Below are 22,043 nucleotides of genomic sequence, written 5' to 3'. Positions count from 1 at the left end.
CTCAGCGCTGGGCTTGTGCTCCGTACGGAAGTGTGCTTTGGCGCACCGGAAGCCGACTCAATAGAGCTATGGCGGGTTTGACTGTGAGAGACCCAGCGGTGGATCGTTCTCTACGTTCTGTGTTCGGTGAGAGGAATTCGTTGGAGGCAAGCTTCAGGGAGGGACTCCCCTCTGCACCTCCTATCTCATGAATCGCTACCGGAGCCGCTGACGGTTCGGACATGCAGTTCTCCCTGCCAATCCTGTAGGGCGTCCAACCTGGTGGACTCGTGAGCAAAGAGATGTTCCCATTCTGCCGAGGTCTCGTAGGCTTTCCGCAATATCACTGGGGAAGTTAGACTAGCGTTCAGCTTCTGTGCGTTTCTCCTTTCAAGAGCTTTAATTATTCTCTAGAGGAGAGGGCGCGTGGCAACAGCTCCTCACTGTCCCGTACTACTTCTCATCCTCTGCCCCAGAATACAGACTATATGCTGAGGGTATAGATCCTAGTGTCCACTTCCTGTTCTCTCGTAAGGACTTTCATCCTTTGCTTTTTATCCGTAACATTTTAGTTCATCAATAGTAGTAGAGGCCACCTGGTGTCCTGAGATGGCTTGTAAGTGAATGAATGAATGAACTGTTAAGACCTCCTCAGAGGAATTTTAAAAAGGATCGAAACGATTCTGAATTATCTTTTTGGCTGAAATAAGTTGTTTTTAAAAATACGTGTGATTATTTTAGAGTGCCATTTGAAAGGGACATGACAAAGTAGTTCAGAATAATTTTTAAACATCCTTCACTACATTCATGGTCATTCTCCCTTAAATGTTGTATGTGTGGAAATACATATGAACCTGTTTTAAAAATTATATTACATAACATTGATATTTTTTGTAGTCACTGATGAGACTTGCAGATCTTTAGGTAAATACCAGTGCCGAAGTATTTATTTTCACCAAAGTTAAGGAAAATCTAACACTTGTCAGATCAGTCTGAGAATTAACATTTAAGAGTACCTACACATTTTGTATTTAGTTTCAGTGGTACATTTCCTTTGTTAAGAGGTCTAGAGAAATACAGTGGAATTGGGATTGGAGAACACTATTTTGAGCCTTATATTTGATGATATAAGTAGATACACTGTCATTTACTTTCTCACTAAAGATCTATGTTATAAACTCGGAATTTTAATGTTACCTATTTTCTTCCTTAGTGGGGAACATTCCTTATGAAGCTACTGAAGAGCAGTTGAAGGACATCTTTTCTGAGGTTGGACCTGTTGTTAGTTTCAGGTGAGATCCCCTTTTACTTCATGGTGGGAGCTTCTTAAAAATTACCACAGATTTGGCTCTTAGTAATGGCAGGTTTTCTTTACTGGTGACTTTTCACATACACTTTATTCTTGTAACAGCTGTATTTAGATATAATTGATATACTATACAATTGACATTTATTCTTACCTAAAATATGTTTTTTTCATTAAAAATGTTTTTTAGGCAGGGCATAGTGGCTCTTGCCTGTAATCCCAGCACTTTGGGAGGCCGAGGCAGGCGGATCACCTGGGGTCAGGAGTTCGAGACCAGCCTGACCAATATGGTGAAACCCCGTCTCTACTAAAAATACAAAAATTAGCTGCTGTGGTGTTGCATGCCTGTGTCCTAGCTACTCAGGAGGCTGAGACAGAAGAATTGCTTCAACCCGAGAGGCGGAGATAGCAGTGAGCCAAGATCGTGCCTCTGCACTCCAGCCTGGGCAACAGAGCGAGACTCCATCTCAGGAAAAAAAAAAAAGAAAAAGTTTTAAAAAATATTTCTGTGAGGCTGTCAGAGCTGTAAAGTTATTTATGTTACAGTGGGCCCAATTAAAGCATGGCAATGTTAGCAGGAACCCTGTATGTGTGTAACATTTGTTCCTGACACTTGGTTCTGCTCTCCAGATTGGTATATGATAGAGAGACAGGAAAGCCAAAGGGTTATGGCTTCTGTGAATACCAAGACCAAGAGACAGCACTTAGTGCCATGCGGAACCTGAATGGACGTGAATTCAGTGGGAGAGCACTTCGAGTGGACAATGCTGCCAGTGAAAAGAACAAAGAAGAGCTGAAGAGTGAGTACAAATCCAACTTGGATGCAGTATGAGTTAGTAAAGATGTAACAATGAAGATTTTCCATTTCTGCTATGTTTTAGAATATGCTGAAATGGTTAGCCACACAGCTTGTTTATTACTTGACTGATCTGATGTGCCTGAGTTAGGCAAGTATTATATATATCTTTTAAAAAATTTTTTATAAATTTTTTTTCAAGTAATTGTCTGAAATTTCTATACCCTTGCTCTGGATGGAGCAGGGCAAGGCCTCAAACCATTTCAAAACTGTTCTGGCAAGCACTGTAGGAATGCATAGGATCACTGCAGACCTAAGCATGCTGGAGGCTTGCTAGTAAGTGTGTATCTTTAAGAAACAGGTAAAGTTGACATTAGAAATGCTTCAGTTGCTCCAGCCTGGGCAACAGAGTGAGACTGTCTCCCAAAAAAAAAAAAAAAAAAACGAAATTTTTCCATTGTTAAGGAGTTATTTCCAGTTAAAGATGAATTCAAATTCATCAAGCCATTAGTAGTACTAACTATGGCATTAGTCATTCCTGTCACTATTTTCAGGAGTTTTTGAAATTAGCATGTTTTTCTCTTTTAACATTTTGTTTCTGAAATGACTTGTCAAAAGACGTCAGTGTTCCCAGTTCTCTAACTTAGGTTAACATTGTCCTTCCATGTGATCATTATCCCCAGCTTTCCTCTGAGAACAGAAAATACACTCTCACTTTCCTCCACAGAAACAAGAGGCTTTCAAATCATTTATTTCTCAGCTCTGGAGAATCTAAAATTATCAGCTGGTTCTTACAGCAGCCCTGAAAAATAGATATTTGAAATGATTTAGCTTTTTGTTTTGCCTCCCTAACTTTCTTGTACTTTCTTCTTGATTAGGCCTTGGCACTGGTGCCCCTGTCATTGAGTCACCTTATGGAGAGACCATCAGTCCTGAGGATGCCCCTGAGTCCATTAGCAAAGCAGTTGCCAGCCTTCCACCAGAGCAGATGTTTGAGCTGATGAAACAAATGAAGGTGGGAGGAGGCATTAGGTTATGAATAAAGCAAACCACATCAGGTTTTCAAGGAGTTAATTGAATCAGTTCCCTGAGCTCAAATAGAAATTGTCTGTAGACCACCATTTCTTGCACCTTCAATATTCTGTATGTACACAGTATATTTTACATTTTGTACAAAGAGCTTTCTATTTTTGTACACAAACACAGCTATCCAAACAATCCAGCTGGATTTTTGTGGCCCATAGATGTCAGATGTAGATATTAAAATTTGACTTTTTTCCTAAATGATAGTATCACAGTATTTGAAATGCCTCTTTCTTCTCTTGCCTGCCATGACCAAGGTTTTTTTGTGCCATGCAAAAACTAATGATAAAGAGCCTCTTGAATATTACATTTCTCAGACGGGAATGACTCTAAATCACTATCAGTTTTTAAGTCATAAGTATTAAACCTGAATCTGCTTATCTTCTCAGCTCTGTGTCCAGAATAGTCCCCAGGAGGCACGGAACATGTTGCTTCAGAACCCTCAACTGGCTTATGCTTTGCTGCAAGCACAGGTAGTGATGAGAATTGTGGATCCGGAAATTGCCCTGGTGAGTGCTTCTGGTTCTTTTATGGAAATGGTCGGGTAAACCTTGAGTGGGATAGGAACTACCTGATTGCTTTGTTAAACAGACAGCTTATAGGTTTGTCTTTTCACTTTTTAGAAAATTCTGCATCGCCAGACAAATATCCCAACGCTGATTGCAGGCAACCCTCAGCCAGTCCATGGTGCTGGGCCTGGGTCAGGATCCAATGTGTCAATGAACCAGCAGAATCCTCAGGCCCCTCAGGCCCAGTCTTTGGTAGGGCTTTATCCCTTAACATTTTTTTGTATCTGTCTTAGAATGTCATTTTCTTTTTAGGAGAATATATTGAAAGAAGAATGGTCAGGAACCAGAGATGATAATTTCAATTTCCAGGCATAAAAGCAATTTCCAGGTTGCAGAGCACATGACATCTGAATGAATATAGATTCGATTCCAAGTTTGTAAAACAAAGAGATCCTTCCTGTATGCCCTTTTCTTATAAGCTAACTTTGTGTGTATGTGCATGCCTGGCACTGTGGTTGGCACTTCGTTATTCCATATGCATTATCTCATTTAATCCTCAAAGCAATTGTATGAGGTTGGCACTCTTATTATCTCCATTCTTACCAATGAAAAAAGTAAAGCTTGCTTTCAAAGCATGACACAAAACCCTAAAGCCATAAAAAATTGATACATTTGAAAACTAAAAAATTTCTATATAAAGAAAAAAATAAGTATCAAAGACATGACAAATTGAGAAAAAGTATTTGCCACACATGTGATGGACAGCAGGCTAATAAAGAGCCCATAGTCATGCACAGAAATGTTTATTGCCTTAGAGTGAAAAATTGGAAATGTCCTAAATGTACATCAATGGAAGAATGGAGAAAATGTGTGGTACATTCATCCAGTGAAATACTGTACAACAGTTAAATGAACTACGCGTATCAACATGAATGACTCTGAAAAACATAATTCCATACAGCAGTTAAGATGAACTAGGATACATAATATCAACACAAATAACTCCAAAACAATAACATATGGACATGAAACTAAGTGAATGTGGATGCATTCCCGAAATGTAGGATATATGTTTCTGCATAAATCCCCAAAATATGTGGAGTGAGTTTCAAAATAATATATTGAGTATGTAATGATTCCTATAAAATTTTAAAACATTAGGAAGATGTCTTAGCGGTCATCTAAGGAGAAGAGAGCACAGGATGCAATTGGGGAAGACCATACAGGCCATTGGTGTATTTTATTGTTTTTTTCCCAAGCTGTGTGGCTATTTTATTTCCTATATGATTTGTATATCTGTAATTTTTCATAATACATTTTAAAAGGCCTCCTATAAATTAGTAAGAAAATTTCCAATAACCCAGTAGAAAAATGGGAAATGGACATAAATATTTCACAAAAGTAGAAATATAAAGTAAATATATAAAAATGTATTCAACCTCAAAATAAGATAATGTAATAAATTATTAATACATGTAATGTTAAAAGATAATGTAAATAGAAACTACAATAAGCTACCATTTTTCATCTCTCAGATTGGCAGAGGTATAGGGCAGGAGCCAGCAAACATTTTTCTGTAAATGATCAGATAGTAAATATTTTTGGCTTTGCAAGCCACAGGATCTGCCACAGCTGCTCTGCCATGGTAGTATGAAATCAGCCATAGGCAATATGTGAACAAGTGTGTGTGGTTGTGTTCCAATAAGAGTTTGTTTATAAAACCAGGCAGTGAGCCCGATTTGACCCATGGGTCATCGTTTGCCAGCTCCTGCTCTAAATAAATAAATACGTTTTCAGAGATAGAAAAGAGAGGTTAGCTAGTGCAAAAATGGACACAATTATAAGTGGCAGATATAGTTCTGAACCTGGTTTTATCTGACCTCATACCCAGTTTTCTCTTAACTACCTTCCTATACAGCTCTTCCTTTTCTGTTGTAGAGTTTTGTGTTCCTTAAACGTGTATGTAATTTTTTTTTATATAACTTGGCTTTTATTCTTTATTTATTGAGCTGTTTCTTTTTCAAGGGACTACTCAGTTTTTTGGGGAATGCACAGATGAAAAGTTGACATTCTCTTTTTCTCAAAGAGTTTTAATGTAGCATTAAAAAAAAAAAAAATTCACATTCCCCCAGAACCAGAATTATGTCTAAGGACAGGAGTGAGAAAAGATTGGTTAAATTTAAATTTAAAAAAAAAAAAAAAAGAACGTTTAATTTTAAAAATGTGGACTACTAGCAGTTGTGTTTTTTTAAAAAGAGGCCCAGTCTCCTTTTATCTTTCTTGGGTTTAGGGCTTTTTTTTTTTTTTTTTTTTTTTAAAACTCTTATTGCCAGGCCCCAGTCATGAAGTTAACAACAGGTGCTACGTGCTGCCTTGCCACACAGATAAGACTTGTCAATCTCTACATTGAGAATATGTTCCATCTTAACCGTGTTCCATATAACCAGGCTCATGATGTGTATTGCAACTTGCTTCTGTGGAGTTTAAAGTGTGTGACAAATCTAATGCTGCATAAGACATGCCATACAAAAAGGGTGTTTGGTAGTATATTTGGGGCTGTTCATTTGAAGAGGACTTTTAAGGTCATAGACTCAGTATTGAGTCTCCACAGAGGCATGTACATACTCTGTTTTTTTTTTCTTGGTCAGGGTGGAATGCATGTCAATGGCGCACCTCCTCTGATGCAAGCTTCTATGCAGGGTGGAGTTCCAGCACCAGGGCAAATACCAACTGCTGTCACAGGACCTGGCCCTGGTTCCTTAGCTCCTGGAGGTAAATTTCATTTAGTCTTCGCCATTTCAGTACTCGCTAAAGTTTTGTCATAGGCACTGTTGCAGTGCAGCCAAATATGATAATGGGATCCTTAGGTAAAATTAATCCACAGCTAGAAAGTATATAACTTAGGTGGAGGAAATAGTAGATTTCTTATGTTGAATCCTAGATGTCTAATTATAAGAACATGGAAAGGGACAGTAAAGTGAAAGAGCATAGTAAAACTTCCAAGTTAACGAGGGGGAAAATGGAATAACGAGGGGGAAAATGGAATGAGTGAAAATGAAATCAAGCCAGCAAAAATAGAGAAAAGAAAAAAAGGAAGAGGCAGTGTAAAATAAGTAGTAGTAAATGTAGAGTAAGATGGAAGGAATAAAAACTAATGTAGTTGTTACTGTGCTAAATATGAATGAACTATTGGGTTCAAAAGCTCATGAAGAAAACAGACAAAAAAACACAAGGTCACATTTGTTATATCATATTAAACTGACGTAAAATTGTATTTTAACAAACATAATCAGACCAAACAACAAAATGGAAAAAGAGAAACTTAAAAGTTATATACGTTTATTGAAAGTGTATAGATAGGCAATTAATAATAGTATTGCTCATATACTTGTAACTGTTCCTTGTTCAACAATTGTAACTAAGAAGATTGAGTGAAATAATGATTCCCCATATGAAACATCTGTATGAACACATGATGTATTACCAATATTTGAAGTTTTTTTATGTAACAAACTTGCTTCTTGCTAATTTATCTAATCTAGGGTACGTTGAGTACAACACTAGTCATGGAGAATCATTTAATTCTAAATTGTCCTGTTCTGTAGAGAATCCAGTCTGCAGAGCTAAGTTGATGAGGAATGGAAGAAGAGATTTTTTAAAGAAATTTCTGCAAACTCAGCAATTTTTTGTATCTACTTCAGGATTGTTATGTATCTGCTTTATCCTAATAGAGTTATACTTACATTTAGATTATCTTTCATGAGAGGAGATCCATGAGTAAGTGATACTGTTTTCCTGTATTATAGAAGAGCTTCCTGCTAAGAGTTTGGTAACCAATGAGATGAATTTTTCTTATTGAACTCACTATTCTGTCACTGAAACATAAAGTACAAATTGTAAATATACTAACAAACCCCATCTTCTATCTCATTGCATTGTTGAATATCTTCCTTTGTAGGTTTCTGCTTGTGGAGCAGAATGAGGAAATTTGTAAACTCAGCCCCTGTTCTAATTTTTCTTTTCTGCTGTTCTAATTGGTGTTTTTTCTTGTCTGCCCTTTGTCTTCTAGGAGGAATGCAGGCTCAGGTTGGAATGCCAGGAAGTGGACCAGTGTCTATGGAACGGGGACAAGGTAAATAAATGTTTATGTCTAACTAATGTGAATTGGTCTTGGAAGTGTTCCACATCCACAGTATCTAATATGGCAGCCACTAACCACCCATGGCTATTTCAATATTAAGTTAATTAAAATTAAGTAAAATTTAAAACTCAGTTCCTTAGTCACAATAGCCACATTCCAAGTGCTCAGTGACCCTAGGTAGCTAGTGGATACCACACAGGACATTGCAGATATAGACCATTTCTGTCATCGTAAAAAGATCTATTGGACAGTGCTGGTCTAGACTTTCCACCTGGTGATTCAGAGCCCAGCTCTACAAGAATTGATAATGAAGCAAGTGGATCCTTTGTTTCCTGATTCCTAGTCTAATAATTCCACTGACATGTTCTCTCTCCCTGTATGGGTATCTGTTGACTGAGTAAGGAATTTTAATAATGAGCATGTAAATATGTGGCTGGGTATGTAGAAGACTAGATTTAAACCCCAGAGAAAACTGGAAGGGGATCATAGGTCTGTAGAGCCTACTTAATGAACGTCTGTTGTGCCGTGGCTGTACTGCCGTATACAACAGTAGCTGCCGTTCCAAAATCTCCACATTATGTCTTCATGTTACTGGAGTTTGAAGGACAAGAAAGTGCAGTGGTTCAGTTGGAAACAATGTTAGGAGGAGAGATGGTAAGAAAAGAGAAGGAACTGAGTGCATACTATATGCCAGGTACTTTAATTTTCATAAATAATCTTGTGTGTTAGGTGGCAGCACCTCAGTTTTACAGGCAAAGAGTTGGAAGCTCAGAATAAGTTACTTACTCAAGGGGACAATGTAAGTAAATATTAATGTATGAGTAATCTGGACTGGATTTGGTGCTCTTATTCTCTTTTCCAGCTAGTAAGTGGCAGAGCTAAGATTCAGAAGTCTTTGACTCCAAAATCTGTCCTCTTTCTGTCACTCCACACTGCCTGTTAACTTCCACTTACATTCCTCAGTGTCTTCTACTCTTATTCCTTGGGAATAAGATGATGGGAATGACTGTTTTGGAGAAGCATAGAGAAGCTTAAGGTTTTTTTCTTCTGTAGCATATGGCTTATAAGTGGAACCCATTTAAAAAGCAAAATAATGGCTAGGTGCAGTGGCTCATGCCTGTAATCCCAGCACTTTGGGAGACTGAGGTGGGTGGATCGCTTGAGCTCAGAGGTTTGAAACCAACCTAGGCAACATGGCAAAACCCTGTCTCTATAAAAAATACAAAAACTAGATGGGCAGTGGTGGTGTGCACTTGTGGTCTCAGCTACTTGGGAGGCCGAAGTGGAAGGATCACTTGAGCCCAACAGATTGAGGCTGCAGTGAGCCATAATCGCACCACTGCACTTCAGCCTGGGCAACAGAGAAATATATATATACACATACACACATATATATGTGTATATATACACACACGTACATACATAAACAATATACAAGCCTGTGGTTTTTACACTGGGGTTGATTGCTGAAGTGACAGAATTAACTTTTTCTTGTTAGATGTCTGACAGCAGGACAAACTCCCTGGCCAAATATCTCATATTTTCTCTAAGCATCCCATGTTTTTGTGCTATTGTACGCCGCCCTATCCCCACCCCACCACTGTCAATAGATTATATATGTTCCCCAGAGTATTTTTGCAGTAATGAGAAGGTATTAGGGTTTCAGTCATACTTCTACCTGTCATGGGGCCAGCACTGAATCCATCAGGTTTTAGCTGTTTAATGCATACTTGCACAAGACATCTTCTTGTTATAGTTATGTTCACCTTTTTGTCAGAAATTGACAAAGGGAAATGACTCATGTTTTGAGGGTATTTCCAGGATGTCTTCATGAAGAGACAAAGTGAGATCAGCTTTCTTTTATAGTTTCCTTCAGTACCCAGCAGAGGAAGCAAGGGTCTTCTTTTCGTGTGTGCCTAGTTTGTGTTACTTTTCTTGAAATCCATGCTGCTTTTGTACATTTATAATGCTGACAGGAGATGGAGATGTTTGAGAAGATACTTCTTGCTTCCCTGCCATGTTTGTTTAGTGTTGGTGCCCATGTCATCTCATTAGTCTTTGTTTGCTGTTGTCATGATGTTTATTATCAAAGACTTGCTGTGGCAGAGTATTTCTTGTGGAGTGATATTCTCTTTCATCACGTAAAGTTCATTCACTGCATTTCCCCATCTGATACGTTTTTGACAGCAGAAATTTTTGTGCTTTAATGTGTGACATAAATAGAATTGCCATACTTCAGTTATGACCGCTTCAGAATGAATCTTGCCTTCCAGATTCAGTGCAGTTTCTTTTATGTTTTGCTTCTGAAACTACATTTATGTTCTTTGCGTAACTAGAAGATCCAAAACTATCCTTTTTATATGTTTTTTTCCTAATGATTTCATAAGGAGACCTAAGGGAAAACTAGTAGCAGAGGTGAAAATCGAAAATGTCTGGTTATTCCCGCCTAGATCAAACCAGTGCCCCATGGGATTCCCTTTCAAAAGCTATCTGCTCAAAATGGAACTGTTTCAGAGACCCAAAGGAGCTAGTGTAGTTTAGGGAGATTTGTAGCCTGAAGCAAGCCAATGAACTGTTGGCTTTTTAACATATATATGTAAATCTCAATCTCCGTGTGTGTGTTTCTGCATGTGTGTGCAAGCTATTTTAAGTGTCTGCTCTTTCTCCTTTTGAACTTACTGCTTACCTAGGAACCCTACAGCACTCGCCCGTGGGACCTGCCGGGCCTGCATCAATTGAGCGAGTTCAAGGTACCCATTGTATCTGTGGGTTTCCTTTTGCTTGTGGTGTTCAGGGTGGGACGTTGAGAGGAAAAGAGCTGCTTGGCAGTCATCCTCGCGTTCAGAACCCAAAAGGGTAGTGTTTTTGGGTTTTTGTTTTTTTAATTTTTTCCTGTTGAGGCCACAAGCCTAAGATTGACCTCTTCACACAGGGCAGAGAACATGGATGATATGGGCATCTGTCCGAGGCTGTACTCCCTCCCTACTGGTGTCAGGAGGCTTGGATGGAATAGCAGTCTGTAAGGAGACAGCGGGTTCTTGCAGAGCCATGGCAGTGTTCACATATGCCAAGACTCTACCTCTCTTTTGTGACTCTGGTCCTTGAACTAAGATTGATTAGAAGGAAAACCAGGAGCATAAGTTTCTTCAGGTTGCAGTGCTAGTCCTTGGCAGGTTGCTCCCCAGTTTGCTCTTTATATAATTCCATCCATACCTCTGACATGGCACAGATTCTGCCTACACCCTGCTTCTGTTCTTGAGCTGCAAGAGGATTCTGCTGTGGTGAGGTTTCACCCACTCTAAGGTGTCTAAATTATGTTGTCAGTGGTATATAGAGTCATTTCTTGTTTGCTTATGTGTCTTTCACAGCAGTAACTCCCCGTTTGTTTCCCTGTCAGTGCCGATGCAAGACCCCAGAGCAGCTATGCAGCGGGGATCCTTGCCTGCCAACGTCCCAACCCCTCGAGGCTTGTTAGGAGATGCTCCAAATGATCCACGGGGAGGCACTTTACTTTCTGTAACTGGAGAGGTAGAACCTAGGTAAGCACTAACATAGAAGGAAACAGTTGAAGAAATCAGAATTGTCCCTTCTTCCCTGAGAACAAAAATCTTTCTGTACCAGTTGTACCTGTTGGCCTACTTCAAAAGATATAGATAAATATTCATGGCCACTGTCCAAGGATAAGCACTTCTCCTAAGGCAGAACTATGTAGTTGAGTGTGTCATTTTGAGCTACTGTATTTTCAGAAATTAGAAATTTTAGTATACATACTTGAACAGGGAAATTTATAGTAGTGGAAATATTAATACTAGCAATAATACGCCGGGCGCAGTGGCTCACGCCTGTAATCCCACTACTTTGGGAGGCCAAGGCGGGTGGATCACTTGAGGTCAGGAGTTCGAGACCTGCCTGACCAACGTGGCAAAATCCCGTCTCTCCTAAAAATAGAAAAATTAGCCGGGCATGGTGGTGGGCGCCTATAATTCCAGCTACTCAGGAGGCTGAGGCAGGAGAATCACTTGAACCCAGGAGGTGGAGGTTGCAGTGAGCCAAGATCATACCGCTGCACTCCAGCCTGGGCAACAAGAGTGAAACTCCATTTCAAAAGTAAATAAATAAATAAAATAATAATAGCAATAATAATAATTGACATTAATGGGGATCATGCCTCTGACTCTGTTCTAAGTACTTTACTTAGATCATCTTATTAAATCCACAGGACCCTGTGAGATGGATACCATTATTAGTCCCATTTTACACGTGAAACTGATGTGTGGAAAAGTTAAGTAAATGTGTCCAATATCACACAGCTAATAAGTGATAGAGCCTAGATTTGAACCCATACAGTCTGAATCTAGAGCTCATGTTCTTATACATTGTACTGCAAACTCATACATATAATGAATATTCTTGATTCCTCCCTAATTATGAACCAAATACGAAATTCTAGAATACATGGATGTATATCTTTGTAGCTTTTCTTCCATCTATTTGGTGTTATTTTCTTGTTAGTATTCATAGACTGTTTACGTCAGCTGTTTGTTGGATGTTTACTTACTGATCTTCTGGTTGGTATTTTGTTGTTTTGTTCTATTTTAAAATATAATGTTTTTCTCCATCTCCAGAGGTTACTTGGGACCACCTCATCAAGGTCCACCCATGCACCATGTACCTGGCCATGAGAGCCGAGGACCACCCCCACATGAGCTGAGGGGAGGGCCATTACCCGAACCCAGACCTCTAATGGCAGAACCAAGAGGACCCATGCTAGATCAGAGGGGTCCACCGTTGGATGGCAGAGGTAAGGGGAGACCACATTGCAAATGTGATAATGAACTCAGCCGTCTTTGGCTCTAATCTGGGATAAAGAATGCCGGAAACAGTAGGTTTGCAAGCAACTTTAAGGTTTATCCACAAATCTGAGAAACTGGGGAGGAGACATTAGTCTCATATGTTAATAGCTGAGGGAGCAAATGTGACTATAAGAGATTTCTATCTTTCTTGGATTGTTCATCATTCTTGCAGTACATGCAAGTGGCTACATAATGGTTTTCTTACAATTTTCTTTATAGGTGGAAGGGATCCCCGAGGAATAGATGCACGAGGGATGGAGGCCCGAGCCATGGAGGCAAGAGGGTTAGATGCCAGAGGACTGGAGGCCCGTGCAATGGAGGCCCGTGCAATGGAAGCTCGTGCGATGGAGGCCCGAGCGATGGAGGCCCGTGCGATGGAAGTCCGAGGGATGGAGGCCAGAGGCATGGATACCAGGGGCCCAGTGCCTGGCCCTAGAGGACCTATACCTAGTGGAATGCAGGGTCCCAGTCCAATTAACATGGGGGCAGTTGTCCCCCAGGGATCCAGACAGGTATGTGTAACACTGACTTCTGGCATCCAAGTGAAATCTTGATCTATTCAGGAATTGATTATTGAGCCTAATTATTACTGCCTTCTGACTTGGTTTGTTTCTTAGCTTGTTAGAAAGGGAAGACTCAGATCTCCCTGTAGCTTCTCTATCCCTTAGGGTGATGATTCTCTGGCTATCAGGATTGTAGTTCAAAAAAAACAACTTTATCCCACAGTAAGTAGCTATTCATTCAGAGCAGAGCCCCTGAAAATTTAGGGGTTAGAAAGTAGTCTTCATTGGGGTACAAACCAACATCATGTACACGGTTTTTTCCAAAATATACTTGCCCAGATCTCATCCCAGGTATAACTCAGAATCTCTTATTAGTAGGATCTGAGCATGGATAGTTTGAAAAACCTCCCCCAAATGATTCTAATGTGAACCCTGACTGGGAACCACGGGGTTAGAGTATATGAAGAGCTGTTAGTGGCCATTTAGATAATCTTGGGTTTACAGAGACCTGTGTTAATTTATTGTCATCATATAGCCTAAGTGAACAGTGGAATGTGAAAGCCAATTTATTAATAATCACCTTAAAAGGTGTGGAACCGAAGTCTTGTCTCCTCTCTTTTATTTGGGTCTCTCTGCCTGTGTGTACATGCTGGTCTGTGATTGTCATCACCTCCCTCTTCGTCTCCACTTGGTTGTGGAGAGGTGGTATGTGTGTTTCTTCCCTGAGTTTGTATATGTTGGCACCTTCATTTCCCTCTAACCGCTCTACCTTCCTTTTTTCCCCTTCCTCTGTGTAATTCTCTCTTCTATTTGTTTATGTGTCTTCCTCCCCATGTCTGTGTATATGAGAGAGAGAAAGATAATGGCAGAGCTGGAATGGAACACATCAGTCATCTAATTCCCTCAGTCTATAGGTTTGGAAATTAAGGCCCAAGAATTCAGGTGACTTGACCAAATTCACATGACTAGAAAGTGGCAGAGTAAGGAACAGAAGCCACTACTTTTTCCACTTTACTGCTCTGTCCTGTTATCTGCGCATTTGTGTTTGTGTGTGTATGTGTGGATATGTGTCTACCCCCTCCTCTTTAATATGAAATACAAATAGAGGGGATTTTTTGCTATGTGTAGAATAAAACTGTTCTCTATTGTGTTTGAAGTGTTCGTGGGCCTTGATTTTTATTGTACTCTGTATGGTCAGTAACCTAGTAACAGAAATGGGTTTTATGCATTCGTTCTGTCATTCAGCAAGTATTTATTGAGCACCTACTATGTACCAAGCAGATCTAGGTATGGGGGATACTGCAGTGTGAACAGAACAAAGCCCCTTCCCCCATGGGCTTATATCCTAGTTGGGAAGACAGATAACAAACAAATAACTATATAATGCACTCATGTAATTTTACTGGTAGTTCTATGGTGCAAGACATTGCAAGGAAGGATTGGAAGAACATTTCTGGGTAATATTTTGCTCCTTTCTCTCTGCTGGTGCTTGAACTTGTTACCCTAATGCTAGGTTTATATCATTTTCATTAGTAGATTCTATAAAGCCAATTAGATCTGAGGCAAGAGAAGATACAAATTTTATCTTCAAACTTTTAAAAAAAATTTTAATTAATATATTAACTTATATACATTCGTTCATCTATAAAAGATATATATATTAATTTCAAGCCAGGCATGGTGGCACGCACCTATAGTGCCAGCATTCTGGAGGCTGGGGCAGGAAGACCATTTGAGCCCAGGAACTTGAGGCTGTGGTACATTCTGATCGCACTTGTGACTAGCCACTGCACTCCAGCCTGGGCAGCATATTAGACTACCATCTTTAAAAAAAAAAAAGAGCCAGGGTAGAATCCTTTAGTCCTAGCTACTCTGGAGGCTGAGGCAGGAGGATCAATAGAGCACAGGAGTTGGAGGCCAGCCTACACAACATAGTGAGACCACATCTTAAACTAAAAGGAACCTTGCTTCCTCTCCTACGCCTGTCTCCCCTGTGGCCCCCTAGGTCCTGTAGATAATGACTTTTATTAGATTTTTCATGTTACTTTCCGGAAAATATGAATATATATTCTTATTTTTCCCCTTTCACTGTTCTGTGCCTTTTTTTTTTTTTTTTAACTTAACAACATACCCTTAATTCATACTTTTAAATTAGATTTTAAAATTAACTCTAGTCCACGTAGATAGAAACTTGTGGGCAAAAGGCTTATTATTACTAGGGTGCTTATATAATTTATCAACTAAAGGAGAACATGAAAGAAAGTGCTGTTACTTTACTTGGAGGCAAAAACATAAACTGGGACTATCTTAGGGAAACCAAGATGTGTATGGTCACTCTTGCTAGTACTTATCTGCCTAGAACAAGCACACTTAGAAACTTATAAGGGCCATTATGGAGTGGTTAGATCACAATTACAGTACCTCAAATTAAAGCTTCAAAAAGATTATACTCAGTTGCGAATTGTGCTGCTATAAACTCATGTAACCAAACACCACATTTTCCCCAATAATCTATGGAAATACAAAATATAAAAAAAAAAAGATTATACTCATAGGTGTTTCAGACCCATAATAGCTCATTAATGTTCAGACTGGTCTCTGGAAACTTGTCTCTGGATTCAGTATTGATGATCAACAGAACAGTGATAGTATGCTAGCAGTCTGTACAAATCTCTACTAATGTTTCATCTGTCCATTGTCTTTGGGAAATGAGTTAATGCATGTAAGTGAATGTTCCAGATAATAGAACTATTCTACCAAGTTTTTTAACTTTTTAATAAAAAATTATAAGATGTATTTGATATTTCCCTTCTTGAACAGGATACAAAAAATAGTTTAATCAGTGTTGACTACTCAAGGTCATCATTAAATAGATTCATTATTGTCTATACCATAATGTAAAACATAGTTATCTCCTGTTTGGTTTCTGGTCTCCTTCACTGTCGGGCTGTCACCTGGCTCTTCATATGGCTGAAGTGGTATCTGCTCCTAACAGTTGTTTATCTGTATTTCTTTTATGTTTTGCTGCTTCTAATCTGCTGGGTAAGCAGGTAACAAGTTTGTTAACAATATGTATTTATTAAAAGAGTACCTAAGCCCTGGGTGAATGCCTGAGTGTGAACATAATGCTTGTATAGGGACATTCTTACAGTTACATTTGGTACTCAAGAGGTCTTTTCCTTGGGTTCTGCTAGTCTTGCAAAGGGTTGAACTTATTGAAGATCTTAAATACCAGTAAGTATGATATCACTGTACTTTGTTCGTTCACTCAAGTCAGTCATATTTTTTGGTCTACATTTAGCAGAAAGCATCTGCCATATGTTCTCTATGGAAAGCTATAAACAGCAAATGTTGGGCTAATAGCAGTCTTTTGCCTGGAGGTCTTCCCATTGCCTTTCTAACTCTGACATTATGAACATCTCTGCTTCACTTGTGGGATAGGGCCCTTTGGGACAAACTACCTGTGTCTGATTGAACTAGGGGAGGGGGTGGCCCTGTGAATTTAACTTCCCCAGTGGACCAGAATACATTTTCTCTAGACTCTGTTGGCTTTCATTTGTGTTTCCAGTGAGCGCTAGTTTCCAGGGTGCTCTCAGTTTTCCCTTTGCTTATTTGGCTGAGTTTTGATTAATTCAGTGGTATCCAGTTGTGCTGTGTGATATTTGTTGATGGTGCTGGAGCTGTTGTAAGCAAGTATGTCGAACTTACTAGTTGATCTCTGGCTAAACGCTGCCTTCTGCTATTGCTAACAGTAGAAAATGATCTTCAGAGTCATTAGTTTGCTGTTTTTACTCATATCTGTGTAGGGATCGTAATTTTTCACATTATTACTGAATTCAGGTTAGCTATACATTAAAAATCCCAAAAATCTCTTTTTCTCTTTGTGCACATAGGTCCCAGTCATGCAGGGAACAGGCATGCAAGGAGCGAGTATACAGGGTGGAAGCCAGCCTGGCGGCTTTAGTCCTGGGCAGAACCAAGTCACTCCACAGGATCATGAGAAGGTAAGCAACACTGTCTGACTGCCTCCTTATGCACAATTCTAGCCTTTTTGATTCCTCTTTTCACAGTTACCATGTGGCGATCCTGGGTCTTCAAAGTCCCTTTGGAGGTGATGTTTATTCTAACTTAGAACTCTTTTATGATCTTGTTACCTGAAAATTTGTGAGTCTGGTCCTGAAGTTGCTAATGGATGTGAAGTTCTTAAGTGGATGTAAATGGCAACTTATTTTATAGTTCAGATTCATCTGCCAATTGCAGGTTTTTCTTGTTCAGGCCAGAGTGACCTGAAAATCCGCACGCTTTTTCCTTCCCTTTCTACTTTATCCCTAAAAACAGTAGTAGATTCCCCATGATTATATCTTTCTGTTTTTATATTTGACCATTGTGGGGAGCTTATGTCTGAGGGAAAGGCTAAAATTTGTGAAAAAGAGAGACTTTCAAAACAGGATTAAAACCTGAAGGATTTCCAGGGCTCACAGATATCATCTTAGTCTCCAGGAACTTTGAGTTCATGAAGTTGTCTGTTTTGAATCGTCTAATCTTAGGTATTTTAATTTATACTTGTTCTTTTCATTGTAGCTTTTCTCACCAGTTTTGTTTTTTTTTGTTTTTTTGTTTTTGTTTTTGTTTTTGTTTTGGAGGGGAGCTGTTGGTTTCTTTCTGTGTGAAATGTTCTTCCTTTTTCCATTTTGCTTCATATCCCACTACAGTAGCTTTTTGGACAGAAGCTGGTGATGGGTTTTTTGTTTTGTTTTGTATTTTTTAGCTGCCATCATTAAAACTGACTACCTTTTTTTTCCTCTGCACAGGCTGCTTTGATTATGCAGGTTCTACAACTGACTGCAGACCAGATTGCCATGTTGCCTCCTGAGCAAAGGCAGAGTATCCTGATTTTAAAGGAACAAATACAGAAATCCACTGGAGCACCTTGATAGGTGAGCAAACTTAATCCCATCTGAGTAGGACTAGCTCCTTGTCTATTCTCAGTATATACTTTTAACCTTAACCAACAAGATTGTTCTCTCAGCGGCCCTCAATCCACTTAGCTAGACTCTTCTTTACCCTTCAGTAGGTTAGCTCCTGTAGGGATAGAGTAAGGCTATACAATATTTGTTCAGTTGTTGAATTGCTTATAATCTTTCCTAATGACAAAGGTAATGTATGATCAGTTTAACAAAAGTAATCATATATAGAAATGTAGAAAGTGAAAGGTAAAAAGCCCTGTTTCCTCTATCTTGTTCCCCAGACAAAACCTCTAAATATAGTTTGGTGTGTATCCTTCTACAATCAGTTGTATTATTTTATTCCAAACTGTCCTGTCAAAATGGAAAAAATACAGAGCATTTCAATAAAATGTGTAAATATTTTGTTTCCTGTATTTATTTTACAGTGAATATTTTGATGTTGAACTATTATAGCACATAATTTAAGGTAGTAAATGTCCATCATCACCATCAGTTTCTATATATTTTGGAGGTTGCTGTACCCTGCTACCTTTATTTTTCTTGCTCATCATTTAGGCAGAAAGAGTTCAGGGGCCAAGCACAGTGGCTTAGCCCTGTAATCTCAGCTTTGGCGGGCTGAGGTGGAATGATTACTTGAGACCAGGAGTTCAAGACCAGCTTAAGCAACATAGTGAGGCTCCATCTTTACAAACATTTTTTTTAAAAATTAGCCAGGCATGGTGAGATGCGCCTATAGTTCCAGCTACTTGTGAGGCTGATGTGGAAGAATCGCTTGAGTCCAGGAGGTCAGGGCTGCAGTGAGCCATGATTATGCCACTGCACTCTAGCATGGGTCACAGAGTGAGACCCTGCCTCAAAAAAAAAAAAGAAAGGATCCAGGTAACCTGCTTCATAAATAATTATGTGACAACTTGATTACACATACATGTATCAGTGTTTCCTTTTTAAAAAAAAAATTTCCCCAGCATTTTGTATTTTATAAACAATTCTTTTTTCTAAAAACAGTTTAAAATTCGCGTTGCCCCACTATCAGGTAGGACAGCACAATTTAAATTTCTACCTTTCACCCCATCCATATTATAATTCCTATCCTTATGTTATATAATAGTGAACTCGTTTAACTATTAGTAATTATCACTCTTACAAAATATATCATTTTAATCCATATTTGTGATGTCTTTAAACGTTTAAACTGCAACTATGCATCATATATGTATTTAGACTTTAAATGAATTAATGAGAAGCTATCATAGATGGAGGGCTCTGTAGACTTTTGGTACCTTAACGTTTTATTCCACAAACCCCACATATTCTTTTTTTTTTTAAGTAAAAGTATAGACTACCTATTACATTCAGAGGAATAGATACAAATTATTTCTCTTTTACTAATTTACTTATGCCAGAGAAGGCATTCCCTACAATGTGAGAAAATTACCGCTTACTGTTTCTGGATAGTAGTGGTAGAAATGTTTCTGAAATTTCTTTCATTATATTTTTGCTTATAAGATATTTAATTTAAGGCCTTGCATATTAACCACAGGGCAAAGTTTTTGTCTATTTTTTTTACCTTTCATTTTTAAATAATCATAGACTCAAGGAAAGTTGGAAAAATAGTACAAGGAGTCTCATATACCCTTCACCCAGTGTAGTACAAAACCAAGAAATTGACATTGGCACATTACTGTTAACTTGACTACAAACTCAGTTTTCACCATTTTAATAAACCTATCATAATTTGTGTGTATGTATGTGTGGTTCTATGCAATTTTTTGTGGGCAGGATTTTATTGTGTGTCTACTGGTGTTTGTGCATACCATGGCTGAAGTGTTGGCTTTTCCTTTTCCTTCATCCTATACCTAGCTAGTTGTGATCCATCTCTGCCATCACGGACAGGCTTCTATACTATTATCATTAGAGATGAATGGTTCTCAAACAGGGGCAATTTTGCCCCCTAGGGGACATTAGGCAATGTCTCGAGACATTTTTGGTCATCACAACTTTAGGGAGTATGGCATGCTATTGGAATTGAGTGGGTAGAGGCCAGAGATGCTGCTAAACATCCCATAATGCACAGGATGGTCCCCCTTACCCACTTCCCAATAGCAACTAGTGCTCCAGCCCAAAATGTCAATAGTGCTGAGGTTGAGAAACCCTACTGCAAGGGATGATTACTTTGAGGAGGCAGGAGGTTGGAGACAGACACCTTGCAAATCTGTCCTGGTGATTTGATGGTATGCCTGTCCTCCCTCCCCTAGCCTTTTATTTTTTTCCTGAAGTTTTTCCTGAAGAGAGCTTTGTCTTCACTCCTAATGGCTTTCTCCTAACTTCTTCTTACAGGTTTTCAAAAATACCTGGCAAGAAATCTGGAAATTCTATAATTTTGTTGAAATATTGAAAAACGATGACCTGCATCCTAACCCTTGAATGACTCAAATCAGTGCCAGGTGGAGGACTCCCATCACCTTCTCTCAGAACAAAATCACTTCATTTTATTGTCTTAGTTTGTATATTTTCTGTGACTTGAAATAAACTTTGAACACAATTTTAGTACACTGCAAATTGATATACATGACCTGTTTGCTTTTAAAAAGCTTAACACTAAGGGTGAAACCTTAGATGTGTTTTCTACCCTTACTGCAGTATTGTACTTTAACATATTGCCATAGTTTTGTTTTTATTTTAAGTTAACCATTTATTCTTCTTGATGATATTTGAGCATTTCTCAGAAGCAATGTTTTCTGGAACTTGGTTTTTGTTTAGTTTGCTTCCAGTAAGAATTATTATAAGGCTTTGAGTCTTCTGGGAGAAAATAGCACGTGCTTAGAGCTATAAAATGGTCAGAAGGCTAACAGAGCAAAGAGCCTAGCACAGCCATGTGTTTAGTTTAGAAAAATCCAAATATCAAAATGCATTTGTTTCAATAGCAGGTCTGAATGTGTATAATTCAGAGTTAAGACAAAAATTGTTTTAGCACTGGTTTGAGTCTGTCAGCAACACAAGAGACTGTTGACATTTACTTGTGTGTTCTTAAACTTATCAGTCTAGGCAGTCAACTTTGAAAGTTTAAAAAGCCACTGATTTTTCACATGTTCGAGATGAAATAAAAACAGAAATCAAATGAACAAAATACATTTCATCCTATCTTCCAGGCAGTCCCTAACCTGCAGCCCTACCCTGTAACTACATTTATTCTGGGAACTTAAAACACAGAAAACCCTAAAACTTGTACATTCTTCTGATTTTAAGTGGACCAAATGTAGAATACAGTCAGATTGCTCATTAGGTCTGCTCCTGCCTGCTTCCTTGTGGATAGGTATGAACATAATTAGTGCCATTAGCTCTAACCTATGGGTCTTCTTGCCTAGTATTTCTCTCTCTCTCTCTCTCTCTCTCTCTCTCTCTCTTGCCACCACCTCCTCCTCTCTCCCTCCACCCCACCCCATCTCTCTCGTAGTGGCATTAAGGAGGAACATGGTTTCTCTCCATCAGGCCAACCTCAAGAGGTTAAGAGTTGCCTTAATAATCAGTAAAGTTCTACTGGAACTACTTTTGAGCCAACTTATATTCTTGGAATCCTATCCTCTGGGTTAGGATTATGGTCAGGTGAATTAAAAGCCTGGCATAGGCTTAGAGAATGTAATAGCATATTGCTTACATGTCAAGCAAAAGAATGCAAAGATAATCAACTTTTTGAGCGACAATGAAATTGAAGGATTTTCTACTCATAAACATTTATAAGAAATTTGCTGATTAAGGTATTTCGTATTACAACTTTGCAAGAAAAACTTGCTCAAAGCAGATGAGGAGCTTTCTGTATATCCTGCTCATCCCCAGTTCAACTTGGATGTTGGCTGTGCATAGGATTTATTATTTTCATTACCATGAATATAATAAATCTTGAATTTA

The 22,043-nt window shown here is 38.8% G+C and overlaps 1 protein-coding gene and 1 non-coding gene across 5 annotated transcripts; one reads left to right on the top strand and one right to left on the bottom strand.

Annotated features, from left to right (window-relative positions):
* The first annotated feature begins 9 nt into the window (after positions 1 to 9).
* On the top strand, positions 10 to 21,799 carry CSTF2 (cleavage stimulation factor subunit 2). 4 transcript variants are annotated; one of them, XM_007992253.3, is made up of 15 exons: positions 10 to 126; positions 1,193 to 1,271; positions 1,916 to 2,085; positions 2,960 to 3,096; positions 3,554 to 3,673; positions 3,788 to 3,925; positions 6,322 to 6,445; positions 7,743 to 7,805; positions 10,505 to 10,564; positions 11,212 to 11,353; positions 12,440 to 12,615; positions 12,887 to 13,179; positions 17,064 to 17,174; positions 17,982 to 18,107; positions 20,475 to 21,799. In XM_007992253.3, exons 1-14 carry the CDS (start codon positions 69 to 71, stop codon positions 18,102 to 18,104), a joined length of 1,794 nt encoding a protein of 597 aa, XP_007990444.1. In that variant the 5' UTR covers positions 10 to 68; the 3' UTR covers positions 18,105 to 18,107; positions 20,475 to 21,799. The 4 variants fall into 4 exon arrangements, with proteins under 4 accessions (XP_007990444.1, XP_007990445.1, XP_072869632.1 ...); XM_073013531.1 differs by having other exon boundaries at positions 69 to 146; XM_073013530.1 differs by lacking the exon at positions 10 to 126 and adding an exon at positions 199 to 300.
* LOC119621009 (small nucleolar RNA SNORA9) lies at positions 2,285 to 2,417 on the bottom strand. Its single transcript, XR_005237547.1, has one exon. It is a non-coding gene; the product is annotated as a small nucleolar RNA SNORA9 (small nucleolar RNA).
* Positions 21,800 to 22,043: the final 244 nt, after the last annotated feature.

The sequence above is a fragment of the Chlorocebus sabaeus genome, chromosome X (genome assembly GCF_047675955.1).
Source record: "Chlorocebus sabaeus isolate Y175 chromosome X, mChlSab1.0.hap1, whole genome shotgun sequence".
NCBI lineage: Eukaryota > Metazoa > Chordata > Mammalia > Primates > Cercopithecidae > Chlorocebus > Chlorocebus sabaeus.
Note: the sequence above shows the minus strand (reverse complement) of the source record. Positions and strands in the feature narration are given on the sequence as shown.

Bases quoted from the DNA above. Each gene is read 5' to 3' on its own strand.
- CSTF2 (XM_007992253.3), top strand. From the start codon at position 69: ATGGCGGGTTTGACTGTGAGAGACCCAGCGGTGGATCGTTCTCTACGT. The intron at 3,926-6,321 runs GTAGGGCTTTAT...TTTCTTGGTCAG, and splicing joins CCCCTCAGGCCCAGTCTTTG to GGTGGAATGCATGTCAATGG. The intron at 6,446-7,742 runs GTAAATTTCATT...TTTGTCTTCTAG, and splicing joins TGGTTCCTTAGCTCCTGGAG to GAGGAATGCAGGCTCAGGTT.